At 39.1% G+C, this 26,832-nt stretch overlaps 1 protein-coding gene across 2 annotated transcripts in view; it reads right to left on the reverse strand.

The window, feature by feature from the left end:
• The window catches only part of STK39 (serine/threonine kinase 39), a 265,729-nt gene that overhangs the window by 196,727 nt on the left and 42,170 nt on the right, over positions 1-26,832 (reverse strand). For both annotated transcript variants that reach the window (XM_063107085.1, XM_063107077.1), the window contains exon 2: positions 12,782-12,894. In XM_063107085.1, the coding sequence (XP_062963155.1) occupies positions 12,782-12,894 (113 nt within the window). The remainder of the gene's footprint in view (positions 1-12,781; positions 12,895-26,832) is intronic.

Consider the following 26,832-nt stretch of genomic DNA (forward strand, 5'->3'; position numbering starts at 1 on the left):
TCCAATGTGGGCTGCTATCTTTGCATATCCAGTACTATCTAATCCTGAAATTACCAAGAAAATCCTCTATAGCAGATAACTTGGCCAAAGTACCACAACATGCTTATTTCAAGTGTTATTTTACCAAAACTAAACTCCTAATAATTTCACTAATTTTTCTATTTTCTTTTCATAATATACACATTTTTCCCCCTCATCATTCCCCTCATCCATCATCCATTTAACTGATTACAGGTTTTCTAAATCTGACACTTTACTTTTTTTTTTTTTTTTTTTTAAAGGGGATCTTAACCCTTGAGTTGGTGGTGTCAGCACCACACTCTCCCAAGTGAGCAAACTGGCCATCCCTATATAGGGATCAGAACCCGGGGCCTCAGCGCTATCAGCACCACACTCTCCCAAGTGAGCCACAGGCCAGCCCTAAATCTGACACCTTTCAATTCAGCAACTCCTGTCTCTTGAACAAGATCTGAAACCTGAGGTCCAGTTTCCATCTGTTTCCAGTGTTAGGTTCTGATACCGTAAGACCCTTCTGAAGGAGAAAGGCAACACTACCCAAGCCACTCCTATTTCAAGTCACCAGCATCTGCTCGGTGTGGAGATGGCCCATGTGGAAGGCCTGATGCATCAGGGAGGGTCTACTTCAAACAGATGCCCCCAGTGTTCACACAAATGAGAACAATGTTTCTCACCATTTTATATTCAATGTAAGTAAATGCCCTTCTAGCTTCCTAACTCCAAACTTATAAATCATTAATCAAAATGCACAATAACAACCAATGCTCATACTGGAAATTCTTTTGCATCAAAGCAAGGTTGGGTCAGAGTCTGGAAAAACACACTTTGCATTTAGATGGTCAGTATTGCTTCCTATACAGAGTATCAGTTTCTCTGACATTGCAATGAACAAACTGTGTGTGTGTGTGTGTGTGTGTGTGTGCGTGTGCATGTGTGAAACTCTTTTAGATAAACTATGGGTATAACTTAACAAATTCTATTTCTTCAAAATTTGGGGTCTTAGAGATCCCTCTGGACATTGAAAGGTTCTGAGGATTTAAAAAACGGGGGTCGGGGGCACAAATTCCAGCCAGCCAGTACAACCACAGGAGCAGTCTAAGGACAAATCAAAGGAGGGGCGGGGAACCAGAGGTTGGATCTGTTTCCACCTGGCCACTCAATAACCTCACAATCTTCCACGCAGCTTCACTGTCCCTCTTCACCATGTGACTAGGGTGTTCCTATCCCCCACTCCTATGCCAACTATTTTAATGCACAGCCTTTCCATGCTTCAGGACATGATGAAACTTGCTGAGGGAAAAACATGTGTCATTCTGTCTTGGGATATGACCCATGCTATCACTGAACCCCCATAATAAGAAATATTTCCACAAATGGGGTACGAATATACAGGAAGAAATAAGATCCTTTCCTGGCCTATCTAACCCTTATTTTAGTTTATATATAACCCTTTTGTTTATTTGCCTTCTACAGAGGTATAAAAAAGTAAAAACTTGAAAAATATAAATACTTTTTCCACAAAACTACCCCCTCCATCTCCATTTCTTTTCAAAACACTGATGATGATGATGGTTGCTATGTAAATACTTCCTCAGTAACAATCTATCAAATTATCCAAACTTTTCCCAATGCCCTAACTTTATTCATATGATTAGGAAAAGACATTTATTACCAAACATATTCATTTGCTCCCATCCCTAAAAATGACTAAGGTATTGACTAAAGATGCACAAACTAATATGATAAAAAAAAACTTTTTATCCAATTCGTCCTACAGAATAAATGGGTTCTAATACCCTATTCCCTTCATTAGAAGGTGAATAAAAGAAGTGTGATTTAGAGCAGAGCTTCCCAAACACAAATGTGCACATAGATCACCCAGGGAACTTGTTAAAATGCAGATTCTGATTCTGTAGGTCTGGGGAGGGGCCTGGAACTCTGCATTTCTAACAGGCTTCCAAATGATGCTGATGCTGTGGATGCAGGAACTGGACTTTGAGTGACAAAAGCAGTAGACTGAGCTTTGAAGGAAGCTGGAAAGGGGCCAGGGCTGAGCGAATGTGACAGGAAGGAGCACAAAGGGCTACATCGAAGGCTACAAAGTGAAAAGGACCAAGGGGAGGACAGGCCCAACAGCACGGCCCAGCCGAGTCTGACCAGAGGAAGGGGCTCAGAAGCAACTGTCAGAAATAAGGGAGACTATAGTATTCAAGGGGTTTGAATTTCACAAGGACAGGAAAGTGTAAAAAACTAGCCAGGATAGAAAAACAGGAGGTCAAAGTTGGAAGAAATCACAGAACTCTGAAATCCAGGCAAAACATTTGCCAAAAATATAGTCAGGGAATTTAACACAGTAGCTCCCTTGGAAGCCTAGTGAATAAGTCTCATACATGTCACCAAGTGCCAAACCAAGCTATGGCACAGTATTTAATCTTCTCTGCTTATGCAGCTTCATCTGAAATGCATCACAAGTACAATTTTACAAGAGTGGGAAAACCAACCTAAAATGGGGTAGCAAGTAAAATGCCCTATCCATCTGCTAAAACTGAAGTGGCAGCCACAGAAGCATTCCTCAGCTGGGAGCCACATGGTGGGGAGACAGGTCAAAGACGGAAACCCACGCACTGCCACTGTGCCAGCCCCACAAAATGTGCCAAATAAGAGCATGGCAGAGGCCCCTTATGTGGACATATTAGGTCTGGTGAGGGATAGAGAAAACAAAGTATCCTACACTAGAAATAAAAAGGGTAGGAAGGAAAATAACTTAAAAAAAAAACAAAAAAACCTGTGTTTGAATATTTATGAGAGATTTCCTTATATTGCTATATGGCCTTTGTTCTCCCCCCAAAAAATCATTTCCCTATAAATAATACTGAGGAAACACAGGAATTGCAATTAACAAGGATCTGATTCTCCAGGAATTACTTAAGAAAGGCCATACTCTAAGTCGCAGCTGGCTTTGCAGTTTGGCTCTGCCATTTATCAGCTTGATTACCCAGGTAGGTTATCCAGCATCTTTGTGCCTCAGTTTCTCTTTGTGCAAAACAAGATTAAATCTACCATCTGCATAGGATTAATGTAAAATAAGTGAAGTGAGGTCTATAAAACTCCTAGCAGAATGCCTAGCACAACACAAATGTTAAGTTAATTTAGTCTCCTCCTCTCAATGTCTCAGTTCCTTCTTTGCATGTCAGCATCCCCATATTGATCACTAACCTCAAGTGTCCCAAGTTCCTGACTAAGCCTCAAAGGCACAGAAAGACAGGCCTTGGCAACAGCACTCACCTTTTCCCATAGAAATGTCACATGACACACTCATTGGCCCTGCTGGCTCAAAGAGTTTCCTGTAAATGCATGGATAGGTCATTTGGTCATGAATTTTTAGCTTCACTCTTGACCCAACATTATCCCCATCTGTGTTTTTCTTATTTCACTCGGTGTTTAATTTATACCACTTTGTCATACTTCATGTATCCTGTTAAGTTCTTCAAACTCTTTTGGAATAAGGAGTCTAAATATATACTTATGCAAAGGGTTCAGAACAAAGAGAAATAATACAAATTTGAAGATAAAAGAATTAAGAAAATGTTAAAGCCTGGTTTCTTTTGGCCCTGAGACCATGAGATTCACAAAGCACTCAAAGAAAATAGATTTTATTACTAAAAAGGAAGTGTTTAAATGGGTTCTGAATTCAAAATATTAAACTATATTTAGCATATGTTCACAACTTATATAAATCCTAAAAAAATTATTCTGTATTTGATAATGGTGGCAAAATATCCTACTTAGCCTTAGTTAAGAAATCAAACCTACTCAAGCTGCAACATTATGTGCAGTTAAATGTAAGGAGACTATTTCTAACTTTATTTTAAAGCCATGGATCTCAACATTGGCTGCACACTGAAATCACTTAGAGAGCTTTAAAAATACTAGTGCCTGGGTCCCAGTCCCAAGGAGGCTGATGTAAATTGGTTTAGGATACAGCCTGGGAATGAAAAATTTTCAAAAGCTCCCAGGTGATTCTAATGTGCAGCCAAAGCTGAGAGTCACTGCTTTCAAGCTAAGCACTGAGATGCATTTTTATTTCATTGAAATAAGGAGAGAAACATCTAGCTCCCAGGTACACTTCCACAATGCAACTTAAACTAAAAAAGAAATATATATATTGAAACAGGTATTTCCAAATGCAAGAGATAAACAAGTACATCTTTAAAATGTATGCAATACCCTCCAAGCATTTAAAGAATTCCTTAAATGATATGGGGTTAATAACTGTGTTAAATAAAAATACTGCTCAGAAAGTCATTCTCCAGCTGGCCCTTCCAGAACATCATCATCATTATCAAGGGTAACCTAATCAATATTCATAAATAACCAAATACTGTAAGTAGCAGGATTTAAAACAAAAAACAAACAGACAAAAAACCCCATAAACTTCAGCAAGTTAAAATGTCAGACAAGAAATGGAAAAAAAGATTAACAAAGCTCATAACAGAAACATATTTTTCTGGACTGTCATTTTCAATCATGAAAAATGTCTTTGTAAGTTTTTTTTAATTATGAAAAATGACATACCATTTAATGCAGCAAACTCTTGCTTCTTTTAGGTCAAAAGTACCAACAGAGAAAAACCTATTCAAGGAAGAGTAAGTCCAATATTCTACTTTGTGCCATTTACAAATGAATCAGCAAATGTTTCTTGCCACTTAGCTTTATAATTATTTTCATGTAATTTGGTATCTGAGTTTATCCAAGTATAGTCCAACTGAAGGCAGGATTAGAAATGGGAAATGTCTAGATATTCTGAAGACAGAGAAACAGTTTTAAGAAATTAGAAAAAGAGAAGCATAAATTCTGTGATAGCCTTAATCAGTGTTTGTAGAGAAGTATCTAAAACTAGAGACAGCAATTTTAAAAGAGTAAAGTGTCATGGCAGTTGGAGCTCTGGAAAATCCCTGGAAAGCAGCAGGGAAATAATAACAGGTAAACATCTACTTGCTAATAGAACAGAATGTACGTCCCAAGGCTTATTTGCTGGGTTATGATGTCATGAAATTGAGCACACAAAAAACCATCTTTAAAAAACTGAAGAAGTTTACTTGAAAATGTAGAAACTGCTGGTATAGTTGTTTTGTTCAGGAGAAGTGGGGGAGGGGAGCAAAAATAAAATAGTGATATTGACCAACAATAAGAAAACTCAATAGGGAAGAGCCATTTTCTTTCAGAGTTGGCTAAAAAAGCTTTTCAATGAACAATAACGATATCTTATGGGTTCTGAAAGCTCCAAGGTCTCAATTACGGGATCGGGATCAGACTCAGCTATCAACAACTGTTTTTTGATCATTTAATTGTCTGTGATTGGGAGTGCTGGAAAAAGTCAAGTTGTGGACCTCATTAAAAACAGAAACAAGAAGAATTTTTCTTGCCAGCCAATTTGTGATGCTGGAAACCTTTATCACTGCTGCTGTATTTGTTTGGCTTCATCACCAAAGCATGAGACTGTGAGTTGAAACTGGTCTTTTCCCTTTTGTGGTGTCCCCTGTCCCATATCTGGGTACTGGGTACCCTCTAGAATTCTACCAGGGAACAACTCTCCTGCAAAAGTAGCAGAGATGACTCCTGACACCCTCCAACCTTCTCCTGGAGTATTTCACAGTCCTTCTTTTTCATCAGAGGCTTAATTAATTGTGGAAATAACCAAATCAAAATAAGAAAGAACATAGGAAAGGACAAAATCATTTGTCTCAGTCTAAGCAACACTTTCCAGAGTGCATGTGGATGAAAAGTGAGGTATAAAAAATATGAGATGTAACAAGTTATATTCAATCTGGGCATGTTTCCCCCAATTTCTCCTACTCTGAACATGAGTATGTGCTGGGCCTCTGTTAACGAGAACATATAAGCCCAGAAATATGTGTCCTTGCAATGTTAATTTTTGCTTACTTTTTGAAAAAACATGACATGTTAGACATTTTTGCGAGCCATTTCTAACAAACGAATAAAAACACTTAACAGTAACAGGGACGGGCCCCTCCTCCCGCAACCACACAAGGAGCACACCAAAAACACCACTTCCGTGTGGGTGGCCCACCACAGCCACCACAATAGCCATGGCTGCCGCAAAAGCAGCTAAATGCCACAACCACTGTGCAGATGGCCCACAGTGCAATGCACTCGAGTGCACTGACAAAAGGAGAGTCACCAGTGGAGACCAAAGAAAAGAAGAGGATGTCCCCCTCCACAAAGACCATTACAAAGTGATAAAAGAAGCATCTGCTCTACGATAATAGTGGGGGACCTGAAAACACCTCTCTCAACACTGGACAGATCATCTAGGCAACAAATCAACAGAGTAACCGTTACTCTTTCAGAAGGAGAGAAGAAATCTAGGGTGATCAGAGGTTGTGGGGGAAGAAAGAAGGGGATGGGGAGAGATTAGATAAGGGGCATAAAGAATAAGTATGATATGTAATAATATATATGCTAATAATATCAATTTGATCAGTGTACGTCAACAATGAACCCTAAAAATATTTATAATCAATTATGATTCAGTAAAAAAATTAATTTTTTTAAAAACACTTAACAGTAAATTCAATTAATGTATTTTAATTAGTATCTGAATAAATTATGGTACAACTTTTAAATTTGATGTTCCAAAAATGAAAATTGTTTTCTCTAACCAAATCTTACATATTCCTAAGCTAATGTAACTTTAGAGCTGTCAAAATAAATTAGTTTTGCATATACTCACACAGCATTTATTCTGTAATTTCTTAAAAATGCTTTCACATCTTTGGAATCTCAAAAATTTTTCTTTGAAAAAATTTCTAATCCTGCCCTCAATTGGACTATATATACTTGGATAAACATAAATACCAAGTCATATGAAAATAATTACAAAGCTAAGTGGCAAGAGACAGATCACAGTACAAAACTTAATGACTGAGACCTGAAATGCTCAAAATAGCACCACATTCAGTGAAGTAGGCTTGCATTTTAATGCTACACCCTTGGTATAAAAGATCTTACAACAAATGGACAAATGCAATTTGATACCACAGGAATGAGCTGGGATATGAATAATTTATTTACTAATTCAAAATTTCTGAAGTTCAAGAAGAATGGAAAAACACTTCCATAGATGCAATAAAGAAAACACACAAACACACACACACACAAATTATACTGTTTTAAAGGTCAACTCAAAAAGCTAGAAGCTTGTTAACCATTATAATCTTTCCACAATAAACAAGATTTGCAAAAGTATAAACAAAATTCCAGAGATTTACTAAAACAGTGCAAACAAGGTTTTTGGGGTTGCTTCCCTTAAACCTCAATTAAAAGAAAGAGGGGAAAAACAACTTCTGACTAGAGGTACTGCTCAGAGGTCCCCAAATATTAGAATTTAACTTAAAAAGGACAAGAGAAGCCTGTGTCAGATAACGGTTAGGGGATAACTATTCCTCTCAAATGACAATTAAGCCAAGCAAATATCTAAAGTTTTATTCTCCAAAATAACCTGCAAATCATTGCTAACTCATTCCTCTAAGGAAAGGAAGGAAGGTAGGAAGGGAGGGAGGGAGGCAGTAGAAAGGGAGAAAATAGCAGATTAAGAGAAAATAGAAACAATAAAATAACACTACAGCAGAAAGTAAAATGAGGGCAGTGGCTTTGTTCTAAGGAGAAAAGTTCGTGGTTTATCTACGAAAACTGTCAGTGAGATGGAGCAAAATACTTTTATAAAGATGATACAGGAACAGAAGGGCAAATGCCAGAATTTGTCAGGTTCAAGGCTATTTAATGACAGAGAAATGCTTTCATTACATCCATAGGAGTAACAGATGGCACACCCTTACCCAAACGTATAAATTTACAGTGGATTTTTATTCTCACACCACAATACTATAGTGGCTTGACTCTATCCTAAATTATAAAGCATGACTTGCTAGTTATTAGTATTCCTGTTCAAGTGATTTTATAAAAAGATTTTATTGAAAGAATTAATTTTTAAATACACAGAATCATAGAACTTTGATGATAAAAATAACTTTTTGCCATTTAGTATAATTCCTCATTGAAGGAATGAGGAAACTGAGGACCAGAGGTGAAACTGACTAATACAATGTCATAAGTGAGCAACTCTGCAGGGAGTCAAGTGAAAATGCAAACCCCCTTTCCTCTCTGTCACAATGTTCAATACTCATCATCACTGTATAGATATCGTTTTTTTTTTAAATGACTTTATTCACATTTGTCATCCATCACAAACTAAAATATTTTAATGATCGTTACATAATTTCACAATATAATCACTTAACTATTTTTTCTTTTTATACATCCTTCCTTCCTTCTTCTTTTCTTTCTTATTTTTAAAGAAATAAGCACTCTGGCCCACAAACCATGATTTTCTCCTACAAGTATACAGCTCTCCTGCCCCTAAGATTTAAACTATAAGTGTTGATGGCACTGATGTATGTGTAAGGGTGGAAAATGAGGCTAAGTTTTCTGTGATGAGGTACGAAAGACAGACTAAAACTATGAGAACTCAAGTCGAGAAAGGAAAAAAGAAAGGATATGGCTGAAGTCTAAGAATTATAAAGTAAGGTGATGAACCAAAATATTCATCAATTCCTGGAAAAAATAAAGGAGACTACCCTGAAGGTTGGGAAAAGTAGATTTTAGGGTAAAAAGGAAGGACTGTGTCACATTTATGGAATTCATTTTGTCACCTCATGACAGAGGCTGAAAAGACAGATGACTTCAGAAAAGGCAGATTAATTCTTCACTCACGTAATGGACTTTACAGGAAGCCAAGTGTGCCCTAGGGTAGCATCCCTAACCTTTGAGGTTGACCACAAACCAGAGAACCAAGCTCTTACAAGAAACCTCAAGGCCATCTTCACAGAGAATATACCAGTCTGCAAGACAATGGATCAGGCCTATGTAACAAGTCTTAAATTCCTACTGGAAAGCAAGAACTCCCTCAATGGAATACACATTAGAGATTAGTAATCCATCTACAATATGCTAAACAGTTTCTAGACAAATATAGAGAAAAGGTGCAGAAAGATATCCCAGCTCAAAAATCTCATCATCCCAAAAGAAAAATTAAGAGACTCATTTATGGTCCATGGGCTCCTCAAGGAACAGCAAGCCTCTGTTTCCCATCACCTAGCTCAGTGCCTAGCATCTAGTATGGTTTACTTCTTACAGAGTTTAACAAGCTGTGCTCCAAAATTATAAATATCTCCTAGAGAATATTAAGCTAATTATAATTAGTCGTTTACACCACTGTGGCATTGACAAATGTGGGGTTAACAACAAATGTGGTATTAACAAATCTCAGAAATTATCAAAGCATCTTTGTTGGGATGGTTAAGAAGACAGAACAGACCAGCTACACCCTTGGCTCCTGAAAAATTAACCACCAATATCATTATATCCAGAGAAATCAGGACACAGTTAAAGGCCAAACTCCAAAACATATGAAAATTTAGTTTACATTAATTAAATGCTATTCATGTTATGCCAAGGAAAACAATTATTCTAGAGTGTTCTAATCTAATTGCTGTTAAACTAAAATGAGTTTTCAGTGAGTATACAGCCTTCTACTCCCATAGACATACACAAAATTCATCCTTTATATGGACCTAAGCACAATATACAAACTCAGTATTTACCAAATAAATAAATAAATGCATATTACATCTGTTACTAACTTATCTTTGAGGAGTATTATAGTACTCATTTCAACAGTATAAATTCAAATTACCAATTATTTAGTACCAATGATCTCATCTAACATTTCTTTTCCTTCCTTCATTCTCAGAGACACTGGCACTGTAATTAGCACTTTGCTTCAGAAATCATGACCACTGGAATCCTTCTTCAGCAAAACTTAGAACCAACTCCATGACCCCAAGAAAATCACTGATAGCCCCCCTCTATATAAAGAAGCAAAGTCCAGGGCCAGTTGCCCAAAACTGTTGTGTGCCCTTACATCTGACCTCTGTGTGTAAATCCCACCATACTATGGGACAAGGGGGTGGGGGTGGGGAGAGAGCAGGGAGTGGTGGATGCAATTGGGGGATTGGGAGGTGATACAGTTTCATCAGAGCAGGCAGATGTTCCTATGGCCAGCAAATAGTTAATAATTGTGACTTCTGTGACATAACATTCTCACAAGATAAAGAACCCAGTGGTCATTGTTTCTTCTAAGAACAATGGTTTACAGTTAACACATGGCACAGTCTGTGAGATGATGCAGTGCACTGACCTGTATATAATACACACTCATGGAATTAAAGGATTATTAGGATACCGGATGTCCAAACACTGCCAAAATGTGAACCCATGGAAATAATAAAAGTGCGAGCAACAGCAGTATGAGATGTGGAAAGGATGACAGCAACTTTGCTCCACACAATCTCATGTGCTAATAACTAGGCCACAAAAGCCTGGCAACATGAGGCAGCCTCTACTATAAATTCTATTTCTTTTGTTTGAAAAGAACCTGGGAGTACTACATCCTAAAATACCACAGCCATTCTTCCCTTCTCTAAATATATCAAGATACCAAAAGGTCAAAGTTTCAACTTAAGGAAAGATCAAAGCAATAAACAAATATATCCTTTTAAATATAAAATAAATAATTATGCATATATACTATACTTTATTACAACACAGGCATTAAGAAGAGAAAAAAAGAGAGAGATAAATTGACTGCTAATAAGCAAACTCATAAATCCTAAGACCTCAGACTAATGGAGCTAAGCACAAAGCCATAAAAGTGCCAGTCCGTAGATAGACAGCTCTGCCTACGTTCCAAGTACCTCTAAGTGACACTGCAATGCTTACCAGTTCCAAGGAAACAAAGGAAAGGGACTGAATGACAGTCTCCCTGCTGACTTCCACTCAGGCCCTTACACAGCTACTATCACTGACAGCTGACTGCTGATAAAAAGCCAGCAAAGGGAAAACATGAAGACTTTGGGCACCTGAGGGCTTGGTAGAGGCAACAGACCACAGCATTTACCCAGAAGGCTGGCTCCAAAACCATCAGGCACAAGTACACACAAGCTTTATACGTATTCTGTATAAATATTCTGCTGGTGGCAAAAAGATGGCTGTGAGATCTCTAACAGAGCTACACAATCAAACACAAGTATCATGGGCATATTCTTCAATGATATTTCCAAACAGTGCATAAGTTTAAATGTATACTCCAAATTTAAAAAAAAAGAAAATTAATGTACACTTATGTGTAGCCAGAGAATGTGAGGATTTCTAAAGGGATCTTAGAGATTTTCCAGTTCAACACTCTTTTTAAATAGTGCAAAGCTGTTAGGTTATTCAATTAAAGTTAAAAACAAGTTGGTGGCAGAGGCTCGACCCAGCTCTCCCCGCAGTTTGTTCAACACTTTTTCCACGCTAGGAAAGTGACCTTGAAAACTGGTTGGGTGACAAAGGCACAATATTATTGGTCACCATGATAGCAAGCAACAAATATATAGTATGCAGTAGTAATTTCAGTAAGAACAAAGTGCGGCTGAAATTTTGAGGAGGGCAAAAGCCTGAAGTGTATGCAGATTTTTTTAATTTTCATTAAATTGTGGCAGCTCTTGCTTTAATCTGAGCTGTAGCCAGCGATCTGTTGCTTCAATCCCAGTGAAATCTACACAGTGTGGAGCCTAACTTAAAATGTAAGGCCAAACAGATCTGGAAAAGTACAGCTTTATCCTTGTATTTAATTTATACTACGGTGTACTGTAATTAAGCCTGAAATAAATGCTATATTCTGAGTAAAGACAAAAAGCTTTTGTTCATGACATTCCATTCCCAATGTAGAATATAACAAAAGGCTTCTTCATTTGGAGCCAATTGTCATTATACTCTGTAGCTTGTATGGAGCTATTGGACTAATATTTGTACTGGGATTAGTGTTGGGATAACCAATCAGTTAACTCCTCCACTGCGGTTTTCTATTATCCTCAAATAAATGACCAAAAGGATAAAAAGAAAATTGGCAAGCAGAACAACAACTATATTTATGAGATTAAACTCTCAAACCCTTCACAGTTTGCTGGGCAACTAATAACCGTTTGCCAAACTGTTCATTTAATAAAGAGTCAGTTAAGCCAAAAGCAAATGTTTCTTCAACCAACCAATGCTACTACAGTCATGTCCACACTGATAGGTTCTAATTATTTATGTAATGTACTTCATTTTGAATAAGTTCAAGTTGCCATTTAAGAAAAACAAACTCATCTCATTAGCCAAATGCAAGCTACACTGCCTTTTTTTTAGATATCTCAAATTTGTATGTGATTCTGTAATTTATGAAAGTGAAGATCACCAACAAATAGTTTGGGGAGTAATTCCTATTTGTGTCACACATCCTAGACCAAGAGCCAGAAGCTCACCATCCAGCTCTGCCTTCAGTAATCACATGACCTTGGGTCATCTTACGGAGGGTGCTCTCTTGATATATAAAATGGAGTGTCATACTGAGACCATTCCCACCTGGGGATTATGTGGACTGAGCAAAACACTACTTATCAAAGCAAAGTAAGGTGTATGTACATTATACAATACAATAAGAAGGGAAGCAAGAAGCCATGTGGGCCACTCTCCAAGAAATACATGTGTCAAAATAGGAGATAACACCAACCCACCCACATTTTGCTCCTCTCCTATCCATCTCCACACGCCCATAGGTTAAGAAAGGCAATGAGAAGGTATCCCCTTCCCCTTTACTTACTAATAGTTCATCCATACTGGTCTGGCATTTTTCCAGGTTGATCCGCTTTATCGCTACACGTTCTTGTCTGGGTTTACATAGAGCAGCCTGAACCACAGCAGTAGCTCCACTGCCTGAAACGAAATAAAAACATCAGCTATCAAATGGCACACTGTCTGTACCATTCGCGACCCCTTTCCTAAATAAATATCTATATTTTTAAATAGTCTTCTACTCAAGGTATTCGAAACATTACCATTTTATATCTTTTTAAAGAATTTAAGTCCAAAAACAGTTATCTGGAGGAGAAAAAGGGAAAACTACATTTTTCTAAACAACGTATTCTGAGGACACAGGGACAAGGGCAATAGTGTCTATGCACAACCCTACAAGGAAGCCATTACCATCCTCAGATCCTGATACTTCCTAACTTCAGTGCCTTTAAAATATCTCAGGCTCTTTTTCCACTTCAGCCCAAATCAAACCACTCTGGTCTGAGCTACTTCAGGGCTTCTGCAGATGCTGTGACTTAAATGTTCTGAGCACTCTCTGAGCTTATGTATTCAGCACTTGCTCTACAATTAGAAAAATAAGAATCAACCCTTGCATTCTCATATTGAAAACACAACTTTCAAAGATGCCAAGCAAAATGATATAAATGTGTAACTACAAAGGCTCTTGGCATTCATATGAATTTCCTATTTCTAAGGTTTCATGATTATTAGCTAATGCACTCAAGCTCCTAAGAGACAGTCACATCATTATCCATATTTTATAAGAGCAAAATGTAGACGTGTAGTGATTTGTGGCAGAGCATAAAGAGCTCCTAATCAGCTTTCTATTTCATAGGGGCAAAAAGGCCCCCAGGTTAAAGCATCTGAATTCTGCAAATAATATCGAAAATGTCATTCTAATCACATAAATACTTTTACCAGTGCAAGACAGCCAATGAGAGAAGCAGCCTGTGCTCCGGACTATGCAAAAGGGGGCCAGCTATGACAAGCTAACATTCTCCCCAAAGTTGTTCTTCAGGTAATACTTCTCACATAAGTTGTCAAATATCATAAAGGAGAAGGTGGGTATTTTTGGCAATGAATTAAGAGTGATGAGTATTGGCTTTCCTAATATTTGATAGAAAAGCATGACATTTTGAGGGCAAATCAACCCTTTCCCACCCCAAAGAAGTTCCCAAATGGGTGTCTACAGTGCTGGAGCTCTGCCCTTTCTTCTGCCTTGTGGCCTTATCGCCACCTCTAGCCCCCGACCCAGTGACCCCAGCAGATCACCCTCATGCTCCAAACCTAGGTCTCCAACTTTAAGACTCCCATTGCAGGGAAACCCAATTTGTGTTCACCAGGGAAGAAAACCCACACATATGGACCACCCACAGTACGGCAGGCATTTTACTCATGTAAGTCTCCTTACAAGCCTGTACACTTTTATTATGAGCTTCACTTTATGTGTGAGAAAACTGGAACTCAGAAAATTTGCCCAAGGTCACATAGCTAATAAGTACCTGAGCTGGGATTTGATTCAGGTCTCCCAAACTCCAAGAACTGGGCTTTTTTTTCCTACTTCGCATAAACCAGAGCATACCCTTCCCCTCCTCGCTTGCAATGGCCCTGCTAGGAAAATATTTTCTCCAGTCCTATGTGGTTCATCAAAAGAGAAACAACCTGGAGAAAAGGTTCAAGTGAGCCTCATTCCCTAAAGTCCAGTTTGTTCAGGAAGAGCATGCTATTGACAGAATTTGTTTACAAGGGTCTTCCTCCCCCTTATCTCACTGCTCCTCAGTCCTACCAGGTTGGCCTCACTGGCCCTGCAGATCACAGCATGTTGGGTTCAATCCAGAATACTCCAGATACCAGAGCCAAACTCTACAAAGAACCCTGCTGATAGCAAAGTGTATTTTCCAGTCTCCAGAACAAGAGATGGCCACTGATGGGAACCACATAGTAAGTGCTAAGTAGCTGGTTAGCACTGGGCCTGGTACCCAGCACAGAAATCAACAAACATCTTTAGCTGCTGGTGGGAAGCCATCCTCAGCTCTACCTACTGTAAATCTACCCGTAGGTCCACTCCTTCATCCTTAATCCACATTTTAGAACATTCTCAAATCAGGGGAACTGAAAAACAAGAAAGAAGAAAACAAATTTCCAGAAAGGATGAAACAAGTACATGTAATATGGGGCTACCTCTCGTAGTCAGTGAATCCTTGACTATAAAAGTCTCCTGACTTCCACAGACACATAAGAGAATACGGACACAAATACGATTCTAAAAGTGAAGAGAGAGTGGTGGAGCAAGTCCTTTATCGGAGCTTTACAGCTAGAGAATTGTTACTGCTTTACAACTACAGCTGACTAAAGAAAAACTGGCTACTTCTCATCTCTAGATGCAGTAAATATGAAGCTTTGTGATCTGAGATCAGTGTCACTGCCTGAATGAATTTAATCACCCATTGAACAATTTGGGGAGATTCCACTCTGAATCCAAAGATTCTGTTCAACCACAAGAGAGATCAAGAACCAAGTTAAAGGTAGAGGGCATTTTAAAGATCATTAAGGCTAGCCTCTCACTTTATGGATGAAGAAACAGGGTCCTGTAAAGGATACAGGTTTTTTCCTGTATAAATTGAAAAACACAGGATTTCAAGGCATCCTTACTCTTTGTTTACCATTCGCTGAACCAGGTTAGTGTTTTTTCAAATTGCCAGTCAGGATCCATTGGTCATAAAATCAATTTACTGGGAGGAGACCAGCATTTTTTGAAGGGAAGCATCAGAATGCATCTTCTATTTTAAGGGTAAGAATTGCTTTACAAAACTTTTGCTTCAGTTATACTCAAGCTGAAGTAAAACATGTTTTACTGTGAGTCATGATCAAAAGTTTGAAACCTGCTGTACTAGATTAAGTTTCCCAGGATTATAGTAAATCCATGCTTTGAAAGGAAAGGAGGTGAACTAACTGCATAATTTTAGAGGACATTTAGAAAAAATATGAAGACATTCTTGCTTTAGGATTTTTATGCACTTTGCTGATTAGTTTGAGAGGAAGCTAAAAATGTGGGGCTTATAAATCCAGGAGTTAGACAAGTGTTAGCAATGTGAAATCAAATAGTAGCAATTAATACATTAAAAAGCACCTTGTATTTATTTTGAACAATTCAGTATATGATATTTACATATAAATCATTAACATCTGATAGTATATTTTCTATGAAGTATCACGCACTGCTTTGGGAGTAAAAAGCTCCTAACATTTTAGGAATTCCTCATTTTATTCTCAACTCCAATTTCAAGTGACATAAATCATTCTCTAGGATTATGGCCTATATGCACAAGCTAAGGGAAGATGGCTTTAAATCCTTTCAGTTCACTGTTTTAAGTCACTGTACCTTAATTCACTTTTGCTAATTCCAGACTAAGAAGAGCTACTTAGAAGTTTTAGATAGTAATTATGTTAATGGCAATCAGCAGCAAGTGATTCCTCAAGTTCATCACCAAACTGCAGACTTCTCCTTGGGCCGACACCTCTTCTCATTTTCCACTTTGTACTGTTGCTGATATTAAGCTAAATCACCAGAAAATTCTATAGCTGCATTTCACACTTTTAGTTATCCAAAGAAATATTTCGTGGAAATACAATTTAGAATCATAACTCTGGATTTCACTAAGTCTATAAAAAATTAATGTGAAGAACTTCAGTGTTTCTTTTGTAAAGATCGCTACCATTGTCAATTATAGTCTAAACAGTATGTTCAAAGTTCCTACTTCTATGACACACACAATAAATCCCTCTCTGCATTTAGCGCTTGGGTTAAAATGTCTCCCTTTCAAATAACTTAACGGATAGTGAGAAATATATAACATCATATTTTCCTTTTTTGTCCTGACAGTCAGAAAGCTCAGACCTAAATTTCATGTTTAACAGCAGCAACTATTCTTAGCCCTAGGTTTCCTGCTATTTCTTCTCCTTCCCCTCTCCAGTATATGACCCCTATTCCTTTGTGCTTAATTTAGTGGTACTTCCATTACAGGAAGCAATGTTTCTAGAGCCTACCAAAGTAAAACCTTCTTGAAACATCACTATCTGACCACCAAAAGTGAAAGAGTGTGTTAACAGCCACAAGAAAACTTTAGGCACAAAAAAACAGCAAAAAGAGATGTTTGCTTATGTTAATTCATCAACAAACAGTAATGAATCCCCTACCATGTGGGAGGTAGTTCGCCAGATAATAAGGGCCCAAAGGTGACCACTCACTCCCGTTTCAAGTGAAATAAATCCTTCTACAGGATCATTTCCAATGTAGATGTTAACAGGGATGACTGGAATATGCTGTTGTGGACTGAACGTTTGTATCCCCATAAAATTCACACATTAAAGTCCCAACCCTCACTGTGGCTATAAATGAGGACACGAGGGTGGAGCCCTAGTCCGACAGGATTAGTATCCTTATAAGAAGAGTCAACAGAGAGCTTACTTACCTGTTTGTTTTTTTTTTTGGTTTTTTTTTTTTTTTTTGAGAACACAGCAAGAAATCACCTGTTTGCAAGCCAGGAAGAGTGCCCTCACCAGAAACTGAATTGGCCAGTTCCTTGGTCTAGACTTCCCTGAAGCCAGAATTGTGAGAAATAAATTTCTATCATCTAAGCCACCCAATGTATGGTATTTTGTTACGGCAACCCAAGCAAACTAGTGCAAAAGCATTTCAATGCCTGTTCAAAGTCACTTTCCCACTAATACCTATGGAAAATAATGCCATACGAATTAGAAGTTCTCAGAAACTTCCTAATTAAGTCAACAGTAAGAGGCAAGATTCAACTGAAAGGCTGCTGGTAGGTCATTATAGTTCCCAACTCTTAGGTTAGTAAGATCTTTGAAAAGAAGGTTGGATGGGGTTTCTACCCAACCATGATATTGATTCTCCCTGTGACTTTGAACCTAATTTCTATCTAAACTTCAACTTTTTTAACAGGCATAATAAAATCCAAAAGGTAAGGCTTCATAACATAAATGTATTTCACGTCCCTGGAAACTACTGGCTCAGTAAATGTTAGGCTCTCTCTCTGGGACTCATTTCTCTGTCTGTAACATGAAGGAAGTGAACTATATCTATAGTTTATATGGCACCCAAGGGAAAAGAGGGCAAACCAGCTCAAGGTCAGTACTAAGTTTCATTTTTCTTAGCACCAGGAAGATGTAGATGGCTTAAAATGAAAGGAGATCCAAATTTGAAAACCAAAGGACTAAATAATTTCTAAAGTCTGATACAGCACAATGAGGATAAGAGTCTAAAATACAAGATAACCAGGAGAATTCAGGAACAGCTACGAATTAATATTCTATAGCAAACGTCTCACTTATAATGTACTTTGATATCTAACCTAAAAAATGATTTTAAAACACCTTTGTCCATCCAAATTGCACAGATTCATATCCTAGTCCTGCCATATACTAACTGCTCTTCCTTGATGAGCTAATCATATCTTTCTGCCTCAGTTCCCTCATTTATAAGATGGTAATAATAGTACTTAGCTCATAGGATGGTTGTGAGGATCAAATAAGTTAACACACGGAAAGCCTTTGGAACTGTGCCTACCACATATTAGGCACTAATTAAATCTTAGCTAGTACTGCTCCTTAGAGAAATCCCTCCAGGTCAGCTGGTATTCTGGCAGTTTGTCATTTTAATGCTACACAATATTTCATAGTGTTGATATACCAAAATTTACTCGGCCCTTCTTCAGTTGATGAGTATTCTATTTCCAGTTTTCCCCCCAATATGAACAATGTAGCAATAAACATCTAGTATTTTGAAAATATATATTAGTCCACAAGAACTTTTCTTTATGTTAAAGTTAGGATGCAGTCAATTATCCAGTAACCCCCCTTCCCATAAATGGCAAGATTTTTTTTAAAAGGCAGTACATCAGCCTTTGACATAAATTACGGCCACTGGAAGGAGGTTCTATCATCACATCCTACTTAAGTCAGGAGCAGCAAAGCCAAAACTTTAATAAGAGCTTAACCATCTCTTAGAACATGAAAGGACTCCTTGATGATGCTTACCTGTCCTTTGCCAATGAATGAGGTCCAGAGTGGGGTCAGGCTTTCTTTTCAGTGATGCTGGCTGGCGGCATGTAGTAAACAAAACAAATGGCTTTGGTTCAGCTGATTTCTTCCAACCCTGTCTTTCCCCAGCTTACTCTATGTATTCTATTTACATCATATGTCCAACCTCAAGGACCCCAAGGCCAGCCAGTCACATGAGGGCCAGAAGCTGGACACACATGTGAGCTCTACAGGGGCACAGCTGTCACTCTGTCCCAGCCATGAGAGATCGCTGACCTAACTTGACAAGACTGTCTGAATTCTACAGAAAAGCTGAAAATCCATAATTTCACATGAGATCTCCTAATACGAGGAGGGTGGCAATACATTTTTAAAACAGAAAAGCACTGTCAGTCAAATAAAAGCTCAGTGCAGGCTGTATTTTGCCTAAGTGAGTTATTATTTGGCTTCAAAGATTATACCCTTCCTTACTTAATGATCCAAATGTTAAATTATTTATTAGATTACACATGTGAAGTTTCCATTTTTCTAGATCAAAAATGGTCACATTTCATAGGGTTCAGTGTAATATGGGCATGTACTCAGGCTACTGACCCAAACTGACTGGCCACATGTTACCACCGCCTCGTTTCACAGATAGAGAAGCCTGATCAGAGCTACTCTTACATCATCTGGGGCATCCCATGTGACAGGAACATGCACACAGTAAAGTTTCAAGTCAAACACAAAGAAGGGCAAATGTGAGACAGATGTTACACACGATTTGCTATACAAAACAGACACTACTACTGCTGGCCAGCTGTCTGGATAAACCGCAGACAAACCATGTGGCTACACAGGACCCAGTGTAACAAGACCATGTTTCTCAAGGCAGCTACAAACAGATGACCCGCCTGAGTGACATGGTATGTGTCACAGCCACGTTGGCTGAGTTATGTCCTTCTGCCTCCATCAGAAAAAATGAAGTAGTACAGCCTCTTTCTAGGGTTGCTGGAGCAAAATTAGAGCTTACTTTAAAAAAAAAAAAAAAAACGTAAAGACCAAGGTGAGTTCAAGAAATGTCCTCTCAGCAAAACATACTTACGTTTCACCAATAACCTGGATAAACTACTTTACCTGGAAAGCCTAGCTTGTTAAAACATTTAGAGGTCACAGACCTACCAAAGAAAAGCAGCCTATATATAACTCATCAAGAACCATCTGATAATACCACAGAAAAACATAAAGTAGCCTAGGGTTCTGATTTTCAGAAAGATAGTGGGGAAATTGGTGTGTAGAATCAAACTGGAATGAATGTAAATGAATTCACCTTGGACCTCAAGTTTCACCTAAAGCAACAACGAAACAAAACAAAACAAAAAAAATCCTATACTAACACAATAAACACTCAAAAGGAGCATAGACTGGGATCATCTAACAAAAAAAAAATCAATAATTTAATAAATGTAATAATTTTCAATAATGATGAAACAGGTCAATTCTAGGCACCAGGTTAAAGAGGAGCACTATACATGTGATAAACAGCTGTTAAATAGCAGACTCTAATTTCCTTCTAATTCAATGTGATTAACATTGGGATTTACTCCTCAACATTTTTGTTTTCTTAATGATACACAGTAGATAAAAAAAAAATAACTCTGAGAATAAGATTATTTGCCAGTTAAAAAAACTGTTAACAATTAATCAAGAGCACTTACTTAGAAGTTTGGCCCCTCAAAGCTGAAACTGTATTCTACAATTTTAGTCCTAATGTTGACACTCACCAACATGCAACTTGCAGTATAACCTGTCAGTGAACATGCATTTACTTTTTAAGAAAAAGACCACCTCATTCTGATGAGGGGTGAGGGAGAGGAGAACAACCCAGCCGCAGGGTTGCTGATGGATCACTTGGGCTGTTCCTTCTTGAACAACCCCAAGCGGAGTTGGTCACTTCCTCACTGCTCCAGGGACTCCAGCGCCTTTTCCTGGCACCCACATGCTTATGCATCAGTCTCCTTCAGCCTTTTTATTCCTGGAATCCGTCCTTCTATCTAGGCAACTGTTTGGAAGACAGGAGGCCCTCAATGAGTGTTTGCTACGTGAACAAAACACACTTCAGTCTATCACTGCCTAGGCCACTGTAGACAAGGGGGGTGAAGCTGTATTCCAAGCTGGTCTACACAAAGGAGAGCCAGCACTGGTACACTATATAACATACAAGCGAGGAGGAAGAGCACTCTTCCTCGGTATGCTATCTCTGTACTGCTCACTTTGTGTGTGTGTGTTTGTGTGTGTGTAGGTAGTTGTGGGGGATGTGACAGTTAATTTCCAGGAACAAGCCTAGAGAGGATATCTGCCTTAAAGAATTTCTGATTTACATAAAATCCACATCAATTCTGGAGTCAGGTATCAAAGGATAGCTCATTCCGAAAGGCAATGTTCTACCAGAATGGGATGGAAACCTCAATTTTTAAAACTTGAATCCACTGGCCCTTGCTCAGCAGGTAGGAGCCACACAAAATGTGGCAGGCTAATATCAACTAGGGCCTTTGATGATTCTACTTCAGTATAAAGAGGTGATATAAACCACCTAATGACGTGAAGAGGTGACAGATAGGAGCCTATGATGGCCCTCCAAATCCATGTCAGGAAACAGTGAATTGGTCCCTGGACTGAAGGGTGGACACATTCCTACAGAGAAAACCTAATTTTTATATTCAGTAAAAGGCCACTTTGAAGTCCTCGCCCCCTGAAAACTCAAAGCTCCATGATCTGGCAGGACTGAAAAACTTCCTGTGCTGCTCTGAGGGGTTAGTCCAACTCCTCCCAGCAAAACCCACTCGTTTTACTGATCAAATCAATCAAATGCAAGCCAACATTCCACAAAGCAATGTCCATTGCAATTCACACAGAAAGACAGATACACCCACTGGCCAAAAGATACAAGTGTCCTGGTTCAAATATGTATGATATGGTGGGAACCTCTATTCCTTACTGCTCCAACCTTAAGCCACCAGGAAATGGGAAGGGCTCTCAAAGCAAAAAGAAAAGCCAGTATCAACTTCCAATAGTCCCATTCCATCCCATCTCAGCTACATGTATGTTGGCTTTGTAAAAATAAGAAAAAGGTATCCCTTTGATAGGACTCAGCCCTGAGGGTGCAGGGCCTGACAAGTGGGCAAAGCAAAATTGGAGTGAAAGCTCCTTTCTCCCAGCTAATTCATGACAGCTTGTCAGCTATTTGATCTTCAGCTTCCAGGGGCAATGTAGGACCTTGGTGGCCTTCCACTCAAAGGTTATTAGCACATCTATAGGCCTCATCCTATTTTAAAAAATGAAAGTTTGTGTCTAAGTCCCAGGACCACAACCCCAGAACCAAGAAACAGCGCAACGGGAAGGCCCTTGGCTGGGGCAGATTTTCTCGAAGCCTCTAAGACAGGGTAACTACATGAGCAACATCTAAGATGTTGTTTAAAAAGCATTCTTGAGCCCATATCCAGCCCATATACAGAATTATTCCAACTGGAAGCCTGGAATCTGCATTTTTAATACACTTCTCCAGTAATTCCCCCATTCCCTTAAATTTGAGAAGCACAGCTCCTGAGTATCAGCTTCTCTCCCCACTCCCCCACCAGGATTCCACATCTTGGGAAAATTTATCAGTGAGAGGCCAGTTAGGAAAACAGAAACAACACTAGTTGTTGCAACAGACATTATTTAATATAAAGATTTGGTTCAACAGGTGCTAGAGGACCGAAAAGACTAAATAACACAGAGTAACTACCAGAAGGAGCTACCACCCCTAGGGCTTTAGGAATCTGAGAGAGGAGGCAAGGGTTATCAGAAACTAAAATCTTAGCAGCCTGGGACCCAGACCTATGAGGAGGAGATGCTGGCACTTCAGGAGCTAAGAGGAGGGACCCTCTCTGAGGTTCCATGTGGGGCTGGAATCAAACTTCCGAGGAATGGGCCGGTGATGGTATCTCTGAGGGGCACCAGGAGGCTAGTTCCAAGATGTAAAAAGAAGCCAGAGATCAAAAACAGCTACTCCTGGCAGAGGGAGAGACCCTTTCTGAAGCAAAGCTGACAAGAACAATAAGCAAATAGATTAAAGCATGTCCCTTCTCCCTTCTCCAGCCTCCCAGAATCCCCCCAACCCCCCTAATAAGCAGAGCTTAATAAGGAAACAGCAGGCAAAGGAGGAACATGGTCTGCTGACTACCAGCCCAAGACACGTAGCAGATTCTGAAAAGGTCTATCTAGAGCTCAGAGGCCATCACTTAATAAGGAGCCAAGGGAGTTTGATGTCCATCAGCTCCACCAAGAAGTTGGGGCCTTTCCAAGCTCCACTGACATTGGCCATGCTTTTTTTTTTTTTTTTTTTTTTAATTCGCATTTCACTCTATTTTCAAACACAATTCCTTAAATGACCCCTTTTTAATATCTAGCACTCCCAAAACGTTCATTCTGTACTTCCAAACCCAGCCGTCCCCCATTCTGCTTCCTCTGGGTCATGTACTAGTTATGATTGGGGGTCGGGGGTCAGACAGCCCTAAGCTATGAGATCTTGGGCAAGTTGCTTGGGTGTTTGTGTCTCAGTTTCCTCAATTATAAAAAGGAAATGGCAATAGCACCTACCTCACAGGATGGCTATATATACTAAATGAGATAATACATGCAAATGTAACAATATAAATCATGTCTGGCATATGTTTAATAATGTTTCGACAGTTAGTATTAATATTATCAACAGTATGATTATCCTGGCCACCTGGGTAGAAACTAGAACTAGGTGTCCTACATCCTTTTGAGAAAACAGCTTTTTATTCCCCATCCCTATGACCACCTTTGCACTCACTGAGCACCAACTCCCTTCAGCATGCTACTAACTCCCCCTCTTTGAATCCTACTCCTGGTAGCCGTGCTGACAACTTTTATACCATGATGATTTGGTGTACAGAAAATTACACAGGGAAATGATTCATTTTTCAAGATACAATTAGCCCCACTTCTCAGGTAAACATCCGTGGCTATCTATGAAGCAGTAACTAAAAAATTTCTCTTAGCTCAGGGACAGAGGGGGAAAAAGTCCATTCACATCAATGCCACCCACCACTACATACCTCTCCATTTGATTTAACTGTACTCATAATCGAACTCCTGCTTATCTGGTGTTCCCTGGCAACCTGAGGCTCTCCTCCAAGTCACAACCACAGAACAGGAAGTAAGGTCAAGCCCTGCATGGCAGAAGTCTTCCCTTCCCCTCCAGGAGCGTGATGTCTGAAGTGACAGCAGAAGATAAGCACCACCAGAGAAGAGGATGCGAATGACAGGAATGAAACTGTCCAGTGTAGCGGGAAACAGTGTCTGGGCAACCCCCGCAGGCCCTGAGAGCATGGCTTAGGAAGAAGCAAGAGACAGAAGCGCCTTGATGAAGGGCCCAGGTCATCCGCAAAGCCCTGATGGAAGCAGCATGCTGGCAGTCCCTGCCTCCACCAGTTCCACCCTGGGGTTCCTCCTAATAGAAGCCACCTGCAGATCCTACAATGCCATTAGCGGGAGCTGGCAGGACTTCAGAAGACTGTTTTCTCCTGTAGTCTTGGAGCTGGGGGGCAAAGTACCAGGACTATGTAGGAATTGGAAGACATGAAGATAGTATAAGGGACCTCCTGAGTAAACTGGAAAATGTTGATGTTTATCTAGTTGCTCTGGGGTGGGGTCTGAGTTCTACATTTCTACACCATCTCAGGTGATATGATGCTACTGGTCCTTGGGCCACACTTTGAGTTGCTAGAGCATAGGGGACATAGCTTCCCTAAATCATCCCCAAAGGTTCCAGGTACTCACCTCCTAACAAGGGAGTAAAGAGTTTAGAAACCTCCTGACCAACCTCCTAGTTCCCTATAGCCAAACAGGGAGGGGGACATGAGCCATGGGAAAGTAGATGTCTGTAGTGTCAGGGATAAGAAGTACCAGCCTGGTGAAGGGTCTCCCCTGCCTGCAAGAGTACAGAATAAGCAAATCCCCCTCCAAAAAACCATAATTAGGGATCTTACGTGTACAGTATTTAGCTCCTCAAAAATGAAGATTCAACATTCCCTCTACCCCCTAACATGTAAGTTTACTGTTTGATTTTTTAGGTGCATTTTCAATGAAAGATGAGGACAATCCTATTTCCCACTTTAGTAAATAAAGTGTAATTAAACTTCAAAATTATTCCCAACAACTACAGTTGAATTTAAGTTGGGCTTCATCACCCAGAATTTATTTTATTAATCCAGAAAACATTATACCTCAAACATTACGGATAACTGAAGATACATGGTAAATGAAGTTGAACAGCCAGATCACTGCATATGTTTTATTCAACATATATTGAGACCCCAGTCACATTCACATTAAATAAATTTTATAATTGCAATATCATGTCTAAATTCAACATATACAGATTACCTGGTATAAGAAAGAGAATCATTATAAATATTGTTTTTTATTAATTAAAACTACTTTCTCACCATGAGGACAGGTCCCCAGACTGGTGACAAATCTCTAACTAAAAGCAGACATGTATTCTATGGTGAGCTGCTTAGGACAGCCTGAGTCTCAGTATGACTTAAGTCACTCATTTACTACTTTTTTTTTTTTAACATCTAGGCTGATTAGATTGATAAGTACTTGTCAAATTGATCTTTTAACAGATAAGCTTCTTCATTTCCTTTCTGTTTCATTTACTCAACTTAAATAATAGGAAGGATTTAGTTTTAGGTCCTTGCTGTCAAGTTTTTGGTTAACTAACGTTTCTACCTCTGACTCTCAGCTCACAGAGGACAGTTACCTACTCCCTTGATTTTGCCCTATTCTCTGTCAAGATAATCCTTCCTGAGCAATTTAATAAAAGTCTATTGGTGATAATGGCTGCTGTGGACTGAATGTCTCTCCCAAATGCACTGAAGCTTAAATTGTGTCCCCCCAAATTCCAAGTGTTGGACGCTTAGTCCCCACTGTGACAGTGCAAAGAAGGTGGGAATTCTATTATTTATGGCAATTGAAAGGTGGGGCCTTGAAGAGCTGATTAGATTGTAGCACCAGGGTGGTGAATGGATTAATAATGGTGATCATGGGCGTGGTTCTGAGGACTTTAAAAGGAGAGCACGTGAGAATCTCTCTTTCTTCTCTGCCATTTTCTGCTATGTAAGACCCCTGCATTGCTGTAAAGCCACCACAAAGAAGACCCTTACCAGACATGTTCTCCAGACTTTGGACTTCCGGCTTCAGAAACCATAAGCAATAAATTTCATTTTCTTATAAATTACTCAGTTCCAGGTTATTTTGTTATAAGCAACAGAAATGGACTAATACCGTGGCCACGCTCTCAGGTTTGAACTCTGAGCTACAGCATATGGACCAAAATCCTGAAAAAGCCCAAGATTCAGATTCAATCTCCTAATGTTCCAATCAGCTTCACTTTGTTTCATGCCAAAGATAACACTTAAGCCTATCCAGTCTCAGGAATGAGAACAAAATGGTTGGACAGGTAGAACAACTCCACCACCAGTAACGGAGATGAGAAGGAGTGACCAAAAACACACAATCTACTAAATGTGTACAATAACTGCAATAATGCTTTCATCACACAAAGAATAAGAGCATCTTGAAGTTGGAAAGAACTTCAATTTACGGCTCATATGATCACCTCAATTTACATCTCAAACAATCATAATGACAGAGGATATGTACTTGTTTATTCATTCAACAGATTTTATTGAGCTTCTAGTTGTGCCACACACTATTTAAAGTGCTGGAAGGGAAGAAAAAAGTGCCTGACCTCCTAGAGTTTCCAATTTAATGTGGAAGGGGATGTGGATTTTTTTTTTAAATCATAAATAAGATCATTTCAGATAGGAATAAGTGCTATAACAAAAATAAAATTGGTGGGAAGAGTACTTAAGCTATGATAGTTAGGGAAGCCTCTCTGAGGTGGTGGCATCTGGGCTGATAAGGAGGAGCTGGCAGGCC

This window comes from Cynocephalus volans, chromosome 1 (assembly GCF_027409185.1).
Source record: "Cynocephalus volans isolate mCynVol1 chromosome 1, mCynVol1.pri, whole genome shotgun sequence".
Lineage (NCBI taxonomy): Eukaryota > Metazoa > Chordata > Mammalia > Dermoptera > Cynocephalidae > Cynocephalus > Cynocephalus volans.